The sequence below is a fragment of the Rhamphochromis longiceps genome, linkage group LG8, assembly GCF_057381845.1.
Source record: "Rhamphochromis longiceps isolate RC_006_pf linkage group LG8, R_longiceps_female_GT1.1, whole genome shotgun sequence".
Classification (NCBI taxonomy): Eukaryota; Metazoa; Chordata; class Actinopteri; order Cichliformes; family Cichlidae; genus Rhamphochromis; species Rhamphochromis longiceps.
This window is the reverse complement of record NC_140564.1, coordinates 29,264,436-29,282,277: the sequence shown is the minus strand read 5'-3', so window position 1 is coordinate 29,282,277 and position 17,842 is coordinate 29,264,436. Positions and strand designations below refer to the sequence as shown.

Genomic DNA, 17,842 nt, shown 5'->3' with positions numbered 1-17,842 from the left:
TCTTCCCACTCCCTTTCAACATGTAAATTAATCAGAATGTTTTTTTGTATGTAATTTGTATAGTATTTTTTTTCTCTCTTATTTCTTTTCTAAATGTACTTGTATATTGTTCACATGTTGAAATAAATTACCAATCAATCAATCAATCAAAATCATCAAAGACCCCAGTCACCCATCACATGGACTCTTCACCCTCCTGCCCTCTGGGAGGCGCCACAGGAGCCTCCGGACTAAGACCACCAGGTACCGGAACAGCTTCTTCCCCACAGCTGTCAGACTCCTGAACTCTGCCTCCTGACATCTGACCCACGTTAAAACATGGACTGAACATACACACACCCACAATGGACAACTGTACCCTCAAACACACAATAATAACACGGACTGAACCACCACTCACAACCACTAGCACTTTATATAGCCTCTGTAGAAACTATCTACACCCTCACTTATCTTAACTGCACTACTGTATAGCTCTGTGTAAATAATCATTCTGTACATTCGATAATCTTTAATCCTACAACTGTTTACAACTTGCATAGTTCCCATTTCTGTATAACTGTATATCTCAGATTTCTTTAAAGTTATTTATTTCATATTCTGTATAGTTTTTCATATTTATATCCTGTTCATAGCCTGTACATAGCTTGTACTCACTACAGCCTGTACATACTTATAGTTATAGAATATTCACAACATACTTCATACCGTGTACATTATAACATAATAGACCCATTTCTGTAATATACTTACATATCTATATTATTGCTAATATATATTGTAATATATCTATATCACTAAGCACTTCTGGATGGATGCAAACTGCATTTCGTTGCCCTGTACCTGTGCATGTGCAATGACAATAAAGTTGAATTCTATTCTATTCTATTCTAAATGCCTGCATTCTTACTCAGGGAGTAGTACTGGAGAAATCCTCAATTAAAAGCAAGCAATATATAATTTATACATGTATAATAAATATAAATTTAGCTTTGACACACATACTTAGTTCGTTTTTTCTGGTTGCATTACTGTTGATCTGATCCTGAAAACCAACTTAAACCACAGTGTTACAGTAAAATAAATATAATAAATATAGAATAAATATAAATGGTGCTTAGGTATATTGAGTTTATTAGAATTTCCTTTTAATTAATATATCCAACTATTACTTGTGTGATTTACTTGCAGTTTACTACCTTTATTTGATAGGTATGGCTAGTTTGGCTGTTATGCAATGTCATTTGATTGGCGTGTTATGCGTCCAATAAAGCACTCTCAATTCAACGCAATCCAGCCAATGGACGGATTGTGGGGGCGGGGCTTTGTTGACGCCAGAAATGTCCAGGCCAGGTGCGTTGAGTCATTTCCCACAAACATAGACTCAGGTATACGAAACAGCAGAGTTGGTTGTTTTAATTTAAAGAATATGGGGTGAATAGAAAGGATAGAGTGGAAGCTTCGTAGTGCCTGGTTGTACTTAAGCAGAAAACGTTAGAAGAAGTCAGCGGTGTTCAGAGCACGAAATGAGTGGTAGGTATTTATTTACGCGTCTTTATTTTCTCAGACACCATATTGCAAAAAATATCCAAATTTAGCACTGACGTTTTAGATACTATAGAAGCTGGATTAAATTAAGACGCAGAGCACGTTTATTACACGTTTTCTCATTTGAATATTTATATGCTAAACTTAAATTTGGCCGTTTGACGTAACTTTTGACGTTATTTAGCGTCGCTGTCCTTGGTCCTGAAGCTCAGTGAGGCGCTCAGGGGGAACCCCAAGATGGTAACTCTTAGTGACATGTAACCATGGCATCAGCACCATGTGACTTCGTGACTCTTAAGTGGGTCAGACAGGACTTAAATAAACCAGTTAAATCCTATTTCTTACCTCACCTTCTGCAGCAAGAATAGCTAAGAGTGAACCTTTCCTGAGCTGATTTGGAAAGAATTTGGTAGCTCCATATGTTCGACAGGTTTTTGTTTATTTGTTTCTTTTACATCCAAATGCATTATGGTGTATTCATATGATGTGCAAGTTTTTATTCATGCATCCAATATTGATTTGGTTCTGAGACTCAGACAGGTGAGAACAATGCAACATGGGCAGGAATGGGCCAGAGTGTGACTCCAGGAAGCAAAAGAGTCACTTATCATGTGGGAAAACAGCCAACTTCAGTGAGTAAAATCCAGTTTACACCACTGCACATTCGAGTGATTTGAAGTTCTCTTAAATGTGAGTATAATGCAGTATCACCATGCAGGGAATACAAGACAATCCGTCTGCTCTGTGCTCCTGTAGAGTCCTCTGCGTGGAGCTGAGAGTGTGTGAAAGGAGACCCCGCCAGCCTCCATGGCTCAGTCGTCAGACCCATCCCGCAGAGAGAAGACCCCAGGGACCCAAGGGTCACACACAGCTACGCGCAACCTCTTACGGAAGAAGGAGCAGCGCCGGCGTGGAATCCGATCCTCCTCACCAATGGGTCGGGTCATCCTCATCAACTCTCCTGTGGATGGTAAGGAGCAGTCAAGCTGGCTGCTGGTGTAGTGCAGTTTGTAACACTCCTGATGACTAAACAGTGATTCCTTCTAATTTATTAGTCATAGAGAGCGGACAAATAGTTTTAGCATTCTGTTATCAATACATTAAACCAAGCATAAGTCTCACAACATGAATCCACAACACTTTTATACTCAAGCTTACAATCACAAGAATTAAATTCTGTGGACAAATGCACAGGCACTGCAGATTAGGTTTAATATTTGGGGCTATTGTGCTTCTGTAACATGTCTTCTTTTATACTAAGAGAAAGAAAAAGGTCTTGATTTTTCTGCATGTTGTAATGCAAGATGCTAATTTATGCTAATTGGAGTATGTTTAATGAGATAATGCAGCATTTTTAAACATAAAAGCAGACCTGGAATGAAAAATTTTATTTCTGAAAACTGGCCAAAAATGTTTTTAATTACAAACTCCGTAGATACTTGACCCCGTTGAAATATTCACCACAATCACCAACAACTTTTGACTTTAAACACTTTAGGTGGTGATGATAGCGAGGACCTCCACACAATCACAGTGGATAAGTGTGTGGACGGCAAGCTTGGATTCAGTGTGCGTGGAGGCTCAGAACATGGTCTCAGCATCTTTGTCAGTAAGGTAGAGGACAACAGTGCAGCAGGTAAGATTAATTTAGTCTCTGTGGAAATAAATAGATGTAGCCAGAGATGTGAGAGTGCACAGAATAAACATTTGCTGTGTTTGTTACTCACAGTATTTTATTTGTGTGCTTGTTTTCAGAGGCAGCAGGCCTGCTCGTAGGTGACAAACTGGTGGAGGTGAATGGCATCAGCCTGGAGAGCATCACCATGAGCAGTGCTGTGAAGGTGCTGACGGGCAACAACAGGCTAAGGATGGTGGTGAGACGTGTTGGCAAAGTCCCTGGTATCCGCTACTCCAAGGAGAAAACTACCTGGTAATAAAGCAGTATTCCTATTCATGTTTATTCCCCAAAAATTATTTTTAAAAAATCTGTCAGATTTTTTTCCCTGTAGTGATCAGCAGTGAGGTGTGCTGTTACTTTTTTAGGGTGGACCTGATTCACAGGCGTATGGTGGTGGAGGAGAGTGGACGGACGCCTTCTGAGGCCAGCTCAGGCAGCGCCCTGCAAAGGATTGTCCACCTTTACACCACCTCTGATGACTACTGCCTGGGTTTCAACATCCGTGGGGGACAGGAGTTTGGTCTGGGCATCTATGTCTCCAAGTACGTACACCTGCTAGAGAAAGAAAGAAAGAAGCATGTTCATAAAATTTAAATGGAATTAAAAAGGGAAGAAGGAAGTTTGAAACATGCCTGAATGCCCAACTTTTGACATGCACTCCTCTCATAGCGTAATTTTTTTGTATGTTTTTCTTTCTGTTTATTTAGTCAATAAAAAAAATCTCTGCCACTAATATATCGCTGCAATAAACAATAAGTTTTTATTGTTGACTCATCTGAGGATCATTTTCTTCTAAAATGTACAAGTAATGACGTAGAACTACTCAGAATGTTTCAGAGTCTTGCTTTTTGTTAAACCAACAGCTCCAAATCCAAACAGCAGCTGATACGCATTTGGTATTTGAGCTTCAAAATACTGACACAGTTCATCATTTAAGCCCTTGCTTGTCTTATTGTCCCAGATTGGATCCTGGTGGTCTGGCTGAGCAAAACGGAATTAAGATGGGGGACCAGATTCTGGCTGCCAATGGAGTGAGCTTTGAGGACATCAGCCACAGCAGTGCTGTTGAGGTCCTGAAGAGTCACACACATGTTATGCTGACCATCAAGGTGAGGGTGGTGATGTATGACATAAATTGCAGAATACATTGCTTGTTAAATGCAAAGAACGTCATAGCCTCTAGAAAATGTTTCGGTTTTTAATCTGGTACACAAACAGTTAATATAATTCTAAAAATATATAATTAGATTAACTACATAATTATAGTTAATATAATTATATAGTTCTAATTTTATATAATTATAAAATTATACTAACTGTCACACCAAAGCCAGTGATTCTAAGTCTTAAATTGACACTGATAACCCAGGGTGAACCCTGAAGTTACCAGGATAAGATGAAAATCTTGCTTCATAGTGGCTTAATTTGGGAAACTGAGGCTTCAGAAAGCAGAGGTGTGGACTCGAGTCACATGACTTGGACTCGAGTCAGACTCGAGTCATTAATTTTATGACTTTAGACTTGACTTGAAAAAATGTTCTAAGACTTGTGACTTGACTTGGACTTTTACACCAATGACTTGGGACTTGAATTGGACTTGAACCGGTTTACTTGAAAAGACTTGATATTTTACCCCAAATATAAAATTTAACATGCATATTATATAGAGATTGAAAATGTGACGTCATTCACGGGTAGAACCGCAAAGGATTCTGGGAACTCGTGGCAAGCGGTACTAGCGCACGCAGGCTTTCAATTAAAATCAGTTATACAGCGATAAAAAGAAACACAAAAATGTCAAGAAGCTGTTGTATTATTAACTGCAATAGCCGGTCGCATGACAGCCACGGGAAGCCGACGGGTAAAGAGATCGGTTGTTATCGGATTACGTCGTTGAAGAGAAATTGTTCGAGCCATGTTTCCGAAGTAACAAAGACGCGACGGGTGGCCTGGATTGCAGCCATTCAAAGATCAAATATAACGTCCCAGAACACTCCAGCTCACAGGTTAGTCTGCTCCAAGCATTTACACGAAGGTCAGTGTTTTTTAGTAGTTAATACGTCATTTTCATAACATAATTGGTGATATAGGTTACAAGCAAGTCTGGCGCTGAACAGAAATTGTGGCGCTATGCTCCTTTATTTATTGTGCATAAATAGTGAATTGTCCTGACACAATATTGCGTTTCGCTTATGTTATTATGGTACATTGACAAAAACATATACGTTTATTCACAGGATAAAACAGTTTTTTTTGTATCACTAATTGCCCAGTACGATTACAGCATACAATATTATTGTCACTGCTACATTTCTGTGATGAACCAGAAATTATTTCCACTACTAATTAATTACCGTTGAGCTCAAAGGTTATATTAATAAACGGTTAAGGAATGTGTATTTATGACGACGATTTGTGAGATTGGTAAACTTATGATACGTACGATGGTCTTTCGTTCTACACGGTGCATTTCAAGGTCCTGCACCCATCCGTCGGTAAACTGTACCTGGACTTGTTGCAGTGACCGGAAGTTACTAAACTTCATGAGTGTATGCACTCACTCCAAGAACCGTATGATTATTAATATGCGTATAAATAAAGAAGCTATTTTGTGCAAAGATGTCAACTGTAAGAATGCTGTGCATAAACATTTACTCTGCTCCATGTATGATGATATAGTGACTGCTCTGTATAAAAGTGGCACACTGCTTGATAAACAATATAAGCATAAGGAACCTAACATCAGACCTGGCTGGAAAGAACATGTATCCATGTACCATGATGAAGCTCGCATAGCTTATAAATGTTGGGCCATGGCTGGAAGACCTAAACAAGGCCCAGAATTTGAACAGAAAAAATGTGCGAATGCCAGATATAAGTACGCTGTTCGCTTTATAACTAAAAATGAGCAAATGCTAAGAGCAGATTCTTTGGCCAGGAAAATGCTGTGTAATAATACGGCAGATTTTTGGAAAGAGGTGAAAGCTCTTAATAACTGTAAACCATCTCTACCATCAACTGTTGAAGGTGTTTCTGGGGCAGATAACATTGCAGCATTATGGAGACAGCATTACAGTGCGTTGTTTAACTGTATAAAAAGTGAACCATATGAGGACAATCTTGACATGAGTAATGACACAATAAGTGTAAGGACACATGAAGTATATGAAGCCATTCATAGGTTGTCTGATAATAAATCCTCTGGTTTGGATCACATCACTGCAGAACATTTAAAACATGCTAGTGTAAGGCTAGCTCCTCTTTTAGCACTCTGTTTCACTGGGTTTATGATTCATGGCATATTACCAGACTCAATGCTGTGTATTTTACTGGTACCAGTTATGAAGGACAAAGCTGCAAAAGTGAGCTGCTTGGAAAATTACAGGCCAATTGCACTAGCCAGTATTTTATCTAAGGTGTTAGAAAGAATCTTGTTTGACAGAGTTAGTGTGTTCATCTCTTCTCTGGATAATCAGTTTGGCTTCAAAGCACGGCACTGACATGTGCATATATGCACTCAAGGAAATAGTTTGTACAGGGCTAAAAATTCATCTGTCCTCATGTCTTTCATTGATGCCTCTAAGGCTTTTGATCGAGTGAACCACAGAAAACTTTTTGATAAAATGAAGAGATGGGGAGTTCCTCAATACATCGTGAGGATTCTCTCTTACTGGTACGCTCATCAGAACATGCAGGTTAAATGGGGAAGCAGTATTTCTGCCCCCTTTGGTGTCAGCAATGGTGTCAGACAGGGTGGGATTTTGTCTCCAATTTTATTTAATTTGTATGTTGATGATTTGTCCATAAAACTGAGAGCCTGTAACACTGGGTGTATATTAGGTAAAGCACTGATAAATCATCTTATGTATGCAGATGACCTGGTTGTTTTTAGTCCAAGCAGTGCTGGGTTACAGGATCTTCTTAATGTCTGTACTGAATATGGTGTGCAATATGACATTGAGTACAATGCTGCTAAAAGTGCTGTTTTGATATGTAGAACCAAGCAGGATAAACAGCTAAATTTCCCTTTGTTTAAACTGGCACAAAAAACTCTTGAAGTTCATAAAAAGGTGAAATACCTCGGTCACTTTATTACTGAGCAAATGAATGATGATGATGACATATACAGACAACGGTGTAAGCTCTATGTGCAGGCAAATACTATTGCACGCAAATTCAGCTTTTGTTCACTTCCAGTTAAAGTGGCTTTGTTTAAAGCGTATTGCACACCGCTATATACTGCCCCCTTGTGGTCATCCTACAAACAATGTAGCATGCAGAAGCTGCATGTTGCATATAATGATGCGATGAGAATCCTTTGCAGGATACCTAGAAGTGGTAGTGCCAGCCAGATGTTTGTAGCTGTGGGTGTTTGGACTTTTAAAGCACTTTTAAGGAAGCTAATGTTCAATTTTAGAGAACGACTGGATGGTTCGAGTAACAGTATAATTTTAGCACTCACAGATCCGACAGTGAGTGGTTCCCGTTACTCATCCAGTCTCAGAAAGCACTGGTTAAAGTGTTTGTGTATTTATTGATTTATTTTAAGTAATTGTGTTTTATGTATATTATGGTTTTATGTTTTTACAAATGTTTTAGATACTTATTTATATACATATATATATTTAATGGTATACCTTGTGTTGGGGGGGGGGGGTGGGGGGGGGAGTGTTGTGTGTGTGTGTGTGTTTTTTGTTTTTTTTTTGTCTTGTTTTTATGGACATGAAGTCTGCCAATTAAGATTGAATTGAATTATAAAGATCCATTAGAGTGTTCATCATATCGTCCTATATCTCTCTTAAATGTAGATTTAAAAATACTGTCAAAAACACTTGCTCTCAGGCTAGAGCAACATCTACCATTGTTAATTTCTCCAGATCAGACAGGTTTCGTGAAGGGTAGGCATGGTTTTTTCAACCTGCGCAGGTTTTTGAACATATTACACACCAAGTCAACTACAACCCCTGAAATTGCCTTATTACTCGATGCTGAGAAGGCATTTGACCGGGTGGAGTGGGATTATCTGTTTTATACTCTGCATAAATTTGGATTTGGCCCTAATTTCATTTCATGGATTCAGTTACTTTACTCCTCACCTATGGCACGTGTTAGAACAAATTCGTTATTCTCTTCTTATTTCCCACTTCTCCGTGGTACGAGACAAGGTTGTCCCTTATCCCCTCTTCTTTTTGCATTATCAATTGAACCACTGGCGATTAAACTGCGAGCTGACAGTTGCATTAAGGGCATCTTCAGAGGTGACCAGGAGCACAAAATATCCTTATATGCTGACGACCTCCTGCTGTATATGTCAGAGCCTTTATGCTCTCTTCCCCGTGCTCTTGCCATTTTTGAATGTTTTGGTAATATTTCAGGTTACAAGTTAAATCTGCATAAAAGTGAACTTCTCTGTGTCAACTCTATAGCCAGAAAGATTTCATTTTCAGGTTTTCAATTTAGCGTTAAATCAGGGTATGTGACCTATCTGGGGGTTAAGGTTACCCACTCATACAAAGATCTTTATGAAAGAAACTTTGTCCCGCTGCTTAAAAATACTGAGACAGATCTTCAGAGGTGGAACAATTTACCACTGTCATTAATTGGCCGCGTCAATTCTATCAAAATGAACATACTTCCCAAGTTCCTTTACTTATTTCAATGTATCCCATGCTACTTACCCAATAAGTATTTTATAACACTGAATAAGCATATCTCTGCATTTATTTGGAATGGCAAAAGTCCACGAATTCGTAAAGATTTCATGCAGAGGACTAGGCCAATGGGTGGATTAGCCTTGCCAAACTTTCGGTCTTATTATTGGGCAGCAAATATTCGTAATATGCTGTACTGGATGAGTAATGTTACTACAGAGACTCCAGCTTGGCTCCAAATTGAGTCATCCAATTGTGGCAAAATTTGCCTATCAGCTTTGTTGAGTTCAGCTCTCCCATTAGAACTATACACCTATAAACGTAACCCTTTGTTGTATGACTCGCTCAGAATCTGGGTGCAATGTAGGAAAAGGTTGGGGTTACACTTAATGTCAATTAAAGCACCTATCTGCTCAAACCATATGTTCCCACCCTCCATGATGGACTCTGCCTTTAAAATATGGGAAAGTAATGGCCTTAGAAATATCAAAGACCTCCTGAAGCAGTTTAATGTTCCTCGGCAACATTTTTTCCGCTATTTACAAATTCGTCACTTTGTAAAGAGTCGATTTCCTTCATTTCCGGAACTACCTGAGGAAACTTCTTTGGATAAAATTTTTAATATAAACGTTCATAAGAGAGGGGCGATTAAAGAAATCTATGCTATACTATTAGATCTTCAATCTCCTTCTCTCTTCATCCTTAAAGCACAGTGGGAGAAAGACCTTGGGATGACTATAACAGATGAGCTCTGGCAATCTTTTCTCCAGAGGGTACACTCTTCTTCGATATGTGCCAGGCATGGGCTCCTTCAATTTAAGGTCCTACACCGATTACATATCTCCAAGGAAAAGTTAGCCAAGTTCTATCCAGGAGCTGACCCTCTGTGTAACAGATGTAAAGCAGAAACAGGTTCGCTCCTTCATACCTTTTGGACATGCCCCAATCTTCATACCTATTGGGTGTCTATATTTAACACTCTGTCAGAGATGTATAACGTTAAATATGAGCCTTCTGCTCTAACGGCTATCTTTGGGGTGATACCTCAAGACATCACTTTGCCAAAATGCTATTCGAATTCTATTGCCTTTGCTTCACTTATCGCAAGGCGCCTTATACTTTTAAGATGGAAGCCGGAAGCTCCTCCCACACATGAACAGTGGCTTGCGGAGCTCATGAGGTTTTTACATTTAGAAAAGATGAGATATACACTGGCAGGTTCAACCACCAAATTTCTTAGGGCATGGCAGCCATTCTTGATGTACATGGAAACATTTAAAATGACCACCTTATCATGACCAGATACCATATCTTTATATCGCTATCATAGCTAACTGTACGCTGAATGTCCCTTATACATTTTATTTTTCTATTTGTTTGTTGTTGTTTGTTTGTTTTTTGTTGTTTTGTAGGGGTTTCTTTGGTTTGTTTGTTTGTTTGTTTTTTCCTTCTCTATTTCTGTTATCTTTTGGGGTATTGTAAATACTGAACAGCAAACTATTGTATGTTCAATGTTTTGTTGTTAACATGCTGCTGTGACTGAAAATAAAATTTATAAAAATAAAAAAAAAGATTGAATTGAATTGAATTGAAATAAATATGCTAAGATGAGATATCTGACTTCATCTAACTAGCAAATGTTGTCCAGGCTACGTTGGTGATACAGTTTTTTTTAATGTGTATGATATTTTTGTCATGCGATTTTAAAGCTGGTCCTACAACCGCATCCAAGAATAACATGCAGCTTATCTCAGAACTGTCGGTTAAAATTATTCTTGGAGCTAGGTTTAATTGAGCTGCATTTTAAAGAGGTGCAATTTCACAATTTGTGTATATTTTCTAAGTTCACTATTTTGTCATGTGTTGAGAAAAACACAGATTTTAAAATTACATGGTCTAATATTTACATTTAGCATAACTGCAACATTATTTTTTCGGTTTTTTTTTTAAAGACTCGAAAGGACTTGAAATTCAAAGTTTCAGACTTGTGACTTGACTCGGACTTTTACACCAGTGACTTGAGACTCGACTCTGACTTGCCTGACATTACTTGAGACTTGACTTGAGACTTGAGGATAAAGACTTGAGACTTACTTGAGACTTGCAAGACAATGACTTGGTCCCACCTCTGTCAGAAAGTTGCTGACCTGAAAAGAGGTGCCTACAGCACAGTGTATTGCTTTGAGCCCAGGCTTAAAGTAGCTATAAAGTTATGTTATGGTCTGTTTGAGATATATACTTTTGATTAAAAGATGTCAATAAACCATATGCCTAGCTGTATCCACAGCCCTGACATTGTGTTAGTAGAAGTAAAGCTGTCTCAGTTGGATGTTTGCTGCTAAATAAAATCTTAACAACTTAAAGATGCCTCGTTGTGTTCTGCAGTCGGTCTTTTTTATGGGAAGCATGCCAGCCCTTTCATTAAAGCCTCTTTCAGATGATCCGACATGTATCACCTTTCTAACCTCTTACCTGACTTTCATCTTGAATTCTCTCACAAACACAAACTACTCCAGTCGCATGGCTACGTGGTCGATATAGCAGCAGTTAGTGTGGCAGAGCCGACAGCTGGCATGCAGTCATAATATTCCTCACTCACTTAACTTGTCGGAGCTTGGGTTTCGCACTGTGAAAAATAGCCAGGCCATGTGCATTATTCACCAGGCAGCTGGGATCAGGTGCTGATCAAAGCATAGAGCCGGTGTATTGTGCAACTTTTTTGTTTGGGAGATCTTTTACTTTGGTAACTGAAACAGATCCTACAGTTAGAAACCATCCCAACTATCAAAGATTACTAGAAAGTCTGGAAAGGAAACGTGTTCGTCATGTAGGTTTTTGGGCGTGTGGTTCTCCGGTTACACTTTGTCAAATATAGTGATCCCATAAAAGTTTAACTGTTTCTACTGTATCTATTTGCATATCTGTGACCCTATCTTCACAGGAAGCAGGACGGTACCCTGCTTATAAGGAGATGGTGGCAGAATACAGATGGCTTAATAAATGTATGTATGTTTTTTTTTCTTCTAAAGTTTTCTTCTGTTCTGTTTATATCAGAGTGAATTTATCCTTTTAAATCTTTTAATCTTTCTTTATTAGTGGCCAATGGTACTCAGAAGTCTTCCTCCCAGGGCTCAGAATCCTCTTCAGCCTCTTCTCTGTCATCTGGGACTCCGGTGAGCTCTCTGAGCGGCCTGTCGCAGGTCATGTTCCCGCCTAGCCTGCCATTTGGTTCTGACATGGTGGACGTGTGCATCTCCACCGAGGACCAGAGGTCTGTGTCTGGTTTGTTTCCCCTTTAGAAGCACTCAAGCTAAAGTTCTTCTGCAGACCACACCACATGTGATGCTGATAGTTCTTATGTTCAGGTCTGAGTCAGAGCAGACAGAGACTGCCATTCAGACAGATCTACCTCTGAGATCTGGGACAGACACCACTCGCAGCCTGGGACGGACCACTCTGCTCAAAGACACGGTGATTCGTGGAGAGGAGAGCAAAGGGAAGAAATTGTCTCCCAAAACAGCCGTGCTGCTGGCTCTTAGCAGGCCAAGCCGACCCATCACCAGGTCACAGAGCCAAGTGACTGTGTCAGGTGAAAGTGAAGCAGAGTGAAATATATCAAAATGAAATGGTTAAACGGTACAGTAAATAACCTTCTGTTACTACCCCACCATAGAGATAAAGCAGAAAAAAGAGAAGAAGCAGAAAGGAAAGGACCCCGAGGAGAAGAGCACCCTGCAGCGCTCGAAGACCTTCGTTAACTTGCTTTTCAAGGGTGGACGGAAGAGAGACACTTCAAGGGGGCGTTCAAAGTCCCCATCCAAAGACAAGGCTGGGAAAGGTAACTGCCTTGCTTTTCATTGCTACAGTGACATTCACATTATATCAAACTGAAAATGAGATGTGCGGCCAGCGAAGATGCTGAAATATCTTCTGCAATTAAAACAGCAAACGAGAAATAACATGAAGCAAATAGACAGCAGATACCTGTCAAGGCTGAAAATGTCTTCATATCGCATGTGATTTGAGTCCATAGATTCAAATTTTTTTGTTTGTGATGTTTCCTTTATATCAAGATATCTTCCAATTTTTCTTATTTTATTTTAAGTTTATTTTTGAAGAAATTATGTGAAATATGTTCCAATTTGTCACAGAAAGAATCGTTTTTTCCTAGATCACTTTGTTGGATCAAGCACCACCTCTAGTATAATTTCCACACACACCTCACTTTATTCTTTTTGAGTAATCCTGCTAGCAAACAGACAAACTGAAACAATCACTGGGCAGTGGAAAAAACAGGAACTTTTCAGGCATCTAATTGTTTATTTATTAGCTAATTACTTTGGTGTATGGTGAATTGTCATGGGGGAGGTCTTTATCAGCAAGAAAAGCAATAAAACTTATGAAAATACAGTTAAGAAGTACTAAGTTTAATCCCCTCTTTACATTTCCCGGTACCATCCAGTGGGCCGGATTGAAGTCTTTGGTGGTTGCCTGATTTAGACACACATACTCAATATTGATTCCACTCTGCAATGTTTTTAGATGGAGGACGGGCTGGTGAGATGCCAAATTCAGAGATGCTTGGAGTGGTGGAGGACATGGCCCGCAGGCTGCTGACTGAGGAGGAAGTGGCTGCTGTAATGAAGACGTGCAGAAGGGTAGGACGCTGAGTTAAAATCTGTAGGCATACTGAGTGTTTGTGTGTTGACCTCTGTAGTGTCCTCATCCAAGGGAGTAATAAATGCCTTTTTGTCAGATGCCGCTAAAAATGTGTAACAATGTTTTAACAAAAAACAAAACAAAACCCAGGATTCATTAATATTTTCTTAGCTGAATTTGTTTGTTTTCTCCAACTAAATTTCAAACTACCTTAGATCATGAGTGCACATATGATGAAAGTCAGGCTGTGTTTTACTGCCATCCATTCCACAGAAACACTTAGGAAAACTGGATCTTCTTCACAGTCCTCCTCAGACATGATAGTTTCAGTTAATTTTTCCATATATTTACTGTGTTTCTGATTCACTGACATACGCATGTTGGTAAGAACAAAATAGGCTGGTGTGCAGGTGTCTTTAATCCAGTGGTAAATTTGTATGTACAATTACTTTGTGTTTGTGATATTGGAACATTTCTACACAGTGATTAGTAAGTGAAGCCAAGGTGCATTTATGCTTTGATTGATGAGAGGTAACAGTCCTGTTTTAGAGACTTGCGATGTGTTAGCGTAGCTGTAGCAGTAGTCTTAGGTTTAGCAGGCAGGAGAAAAGAACATTTTATTGTTTAGGGATTTTTCATTGGCATGAAAACAGGCCAGTTTGCAACATTAACCATGCATGGTGTAAAATCACAGGATAACTGTGAAGTACTGTCTCACTGATGTCATAAGTTGGTGTGTCAGGGCAAAGATGCTAAAGGACACCTTCCCAAGCCAGCAGCTTTGACGCCCTGGGTGTGAGAATGGCCCATTTGGACAGTTTGTTTCAGTGTCCACTTGTAAATGTAAGGAAATAATAAAAGCTGCTAAATGCTTACTAAATGTATTTACTCTCTCAGTACGTAGCAGATTGTTCAGTGGAAAATCTGATACGTCAACTGCTGGTTGTGCTGGACCGACCTGAAAAGCTGCTGCTGCTTAGAGAAGTGAGGTAAGGACAGGGAAACAATGGCGTTGGAAATGTTTCCAGAGAGGCTGAAGGATTTTTCAGGATAACCATCTCAAACTGAAATCCAAATGTTGCTCATTGAGGAGCTGAAGACTAATTAAAGATGTAAGAACAATGACTCAGCGCATTTTTTGTTCATCCACGTGTCTCAGAATGCTGCTTCCTCCTTCTGATCTGAGTGTATTCAATAACATGGTGACTGCCATTGAAGCCGAGGCCTACGATATCCTCAAGTATCGCTCAGGTGTGTATGAGAATTATCTGATCATGATATTCGAGCACCATCAGAGTCAAAGTTGTTTTCTGATATTACAAACCGTATCTTTTCAGTTAGCCCAAAAATTAGCATTAACTTAACACAGTTTAGTAGGACCTCAGTAGGCCCAGAAATTCTCTGTCCTGTAAAATATGATTATTTTACTCTTTGTCTTATCACCATTTACCACCTTTCTGTAAAGTTGCATTTGTCTTATCTTTCCATTGTAGTCCGGACTCCTCCTCTTCGCTCTCCCATTTCTGGTCGAACACCAAAACGGCGCCTCATCACTCCCATCCCAGGTCAGCACCTCCACTGCTAGACCTTTTCTCGGTCTAGCTTTTCTAAGGATGAAATTCTTTTTTTTTTCTTTAAGCATATTGGTGAGACATAAATCCACTCAAGGAGGGATGAAAGGACCAATGAAGTAAAACTATGTTGATGAATGTGATTTTTATATTGGAAAAGTAAAACAGTGTTTATTGGCACTATTGTTTAACCTCTTTTATTGTTATTTATGTTTGATTGAAAAGGTTTGAGATCTTTGGGGGGGTTAAATGGGCTTCCATACTTTCCATTCAACTGTGAAACATTTTCAAACCTCAGCCTGAAGTGAAAGTGTATTGAACTTGAAAATAGTTCCTGTAACAACATTTGTTCTCCTTCTAGATTACCGGGGAGGCTTTGAGCTCCACAGTGCTGAGGAGGTGGAGAAGGAGGGCCACCTGCTGGAGGAGCTGGAGAAGCTCAGCTTGACTGGGCCCCGTGTGTCCAAAGACAGGCTCCACACCTCCAGGTCCTTCACACCTCTGCTGGACATACCGGTGGATGGATACAACACAGAGTCCAGAGACCTCAGACCTCCAGCTGCCAGTCCAGTGCTCCCCAACTGGCTGCTGGCCCGCAGCACCGACTCCAGGCCGCCTCTCCAGACAGAGATCGGCACGATTCGCTCCGTCCATTTTGATGAGGTGTCGCTGCACTCTACTTCAGATAAGGGAGATACGAACTTAGAACAGGGACGGCCGCCGTTAAGAAACAGTCGCTCTAAAGGCAAAAAGGAGAAAAGTGGGGACAGGAGTAAAGAAGCCGTGTTTACGCTGCAGAGCGCTGCTCGCAGGAGTCGGCCTTTATTGTCGCAGGTGTTTGGTTCAAATCAGAAACTGGGGAGTGAACAGGTGAACGGTCATCAGGCTTCTTCTGAGGACAGGATCAATGGCAGCGACTCCAAACAGGAGTATGAGCTCCGAACTGTCAGCATCTCCAAGACCAAACAGTCTCTGGGTAAGTAACTTTATTTGATGCCACTCTCACATTCAGAATAACTTTGTACCTAGTTTCCCAAACCAAGTTAAACTGAGGCATTATAAACTTTCATGCGACTAATTACAGAATAATGGAAGTAATTTTTAGTAATGCTTCTGAGCAAGAGATGCTTGGTATACAGCCTTCTCCTTCAGCCATTTAAAAACAATTGGAAAAACAATGTGTGCAGTCTGCTCTCACATATCAAAGTGAAAATTAAAAATCATTTCAATTGCAAATGTTTATCACATATCAGAAAAATAATCCAGTGAAATGTGTTTCTAAAAAAATCTGAGGCTGGAAACAAGCTGACATGCTTGATTTTCATGTGGTAGCCTGCCCCTCGATACCCTGGCTCTCAAAACATAATGCCGAGCTGCAAGAACGCATTGTGTTGCAACAGTATGCATGGAATTGATTGATCCTGTGGAAAACACTGGAAAATACTAACTGTATGACATACATTTTTGTATTTACTTCCTATATTTAGATTAAATATGACATTGTTTATGTATGCCTCCAAGTACGCCTCTGACTTGTGCTGCTGTGATGCTGCAGGTATCAGTATATCTGGTGGGATGGAGTCAAAGGTTCAGCCGGTGGTGAAGATTGAGAAGATCTTTCCTGGAGGAGCTGCCTCCACCTGTGAAGTTCTCAAGGTAACATGACAGTACCAAGCAGAAATCTTATAGAAAGAAGACTTATCAGACCAGGCAGAAATCTTCTATTGTCCAATTTTAGTGATTGCAGCAAATTGCAGCTTCAGTTTCCTGTTCTTACCTAACAGGAGTAGCATGTTGTGTGGGTTTCTGCTGCTGAAGCCCATTCATTTCTAGGTTTGCACTGAGTTGCTGCCATGTGTGATTAGCTGATTAGATATTTGCAAGCAAACAATTGAATAGGTGTACCTAATGAAGTTGCCAATGAGTGTATATAGTTCAGTGCATTTATTCTGTCAGTGTCTGACTGGATCTCCCTCTGTTTCCCAGGCTGGATTTGAGTTGGTGTCTGTGGATGCTGTTTCACTGCAAGGGGTCACCCATCAGCATGCCGTTGACATAATCCGAAAAGCCTTCAGCAATAAGGCCAAAGACCCCATGGAGTTTGTTGTCAAAGTCCCCAAAGATCTTTGAAAGGACTCTGAGATGCTTTTGTGGATTTAGAAAAAATATCCAGTGATAAGCAGCCGCCGGAATTTAACTTGGACACAGGTAAACTTTTACCAGCACACACACTGCTGAGGACTGGTATGCATTTTTTGCCATTCAAGTTAAATTTGGGAACAAGGACACAGAAACTTTCTGAACTGAAGCAAAGCTGCAGATAATATTTAAGAGAAAATGAACAAACCAAAAAGTTGTGTTTGTGTACAAATGAAATCTCTCACTTTTTCACAACCCTGGGGCCAGTGCCCGTCCAGAACATTTTTAACTTGTTTGACCAATATCCATTAGTGCATAACAGATGGAGAACTGTAGGTTATGCTCCTGAATTTTAAACTGTGCAGGATGGCAAACTTCAACTTTTGAGTGCCTTTGAAAGCCCCAGTGGACTGAATATTAATAAGAATCCACGTTAAGGTGGCTTTAAATTCAATTTTCTACCTGAAGAGGGCAGACACGGACCATTCACAATATTCCTGTGGACAGCAGCTAGCAAGAAGGATTTCTGAAAAGTTAAACCAGAAAATACTAAATGTAAACAAAGAATTAAAAATGGGAGAAAATACATCTGTACA

General features: G+C 39.8%; 1 protein-coding gene across 1 annotated transcript; it reads left to right on the top strand.

The window, feature by feature from the left end:
• The first annotated feature begins 1,363 nt into the window (after nucleotides 1-1,363).
• LOC146663958 (PDZ domain-containing protein 7-like) lies at nucleotides 1,364-17,823 on the top strand. The gene is made up of 18 exons (XM_085415349.1): nucleotides 1,364-1,533; nucleotides 2,079-2,180; nucleotides 2,305-2,518; nucleotides 3,047-3,184; nucleotides 3,304-3,478; nucleotides 3,592-3,768; nucleotides 4,188-4,335; nucleotides 11,819-11,879; nucleotides 11,974-12,148; nucleotides 12,243-12,466; nucleotides 12,551-12,715; nucleotides 13,420-13,535; nucleotides 14,434-14,525; nucleotides 14,696-14,787; nucleotides 15,030-15,101; nucleotides 15,469-16,083; nucleotides 16,663-16,763; nucleotides 17,094-17,823. Exons 3-18 carry the CDS (start codon nucleotides 2,356-2,358, stop codon nucleotides 17,235-17,237), a joined length of 2,658 nt encoding a protein of 885 aa, XP_085271475.1. The 5' UTR covers nucleotides 1,364-1,533; nucleotides 2,079-2,180; nucleotides 2,305-2,355; the 3' UTR covers nucleotides 17,238-17,823.
• The last annotated feature ends 19 nt before the right edge of the window (nucleotides 17,824-17,842 follow it).

What these genes read in the sequence shown, in the direction of transcription:
- LOC146663958 (XM_085415349.1), top strand. Translation starts at nt 2,356, where the DNA reads ATGGCTCAGTCGTCAGACCCATCCCGCAGAGAGAAGACCCCAGGGACC. An exon ending in ATCTCCACCGAGGACCAGAG is followed by an intron (nt 12,149 to 12,242) that starts GTCTGTGTCTGG and finishes TCTTATGTTCAG; the next exon opens with GTCTGAGTCAGAGCAGACAG. An exon ending in CAAGACCAAACAGTCTCTGG is followed by an intron (nt 16,084 to 16,662) that starts GTAAGTAACTTT and finishes GTGATGCTGCAG; the next exon opens with GTATCAGTATATCTGGTGGG.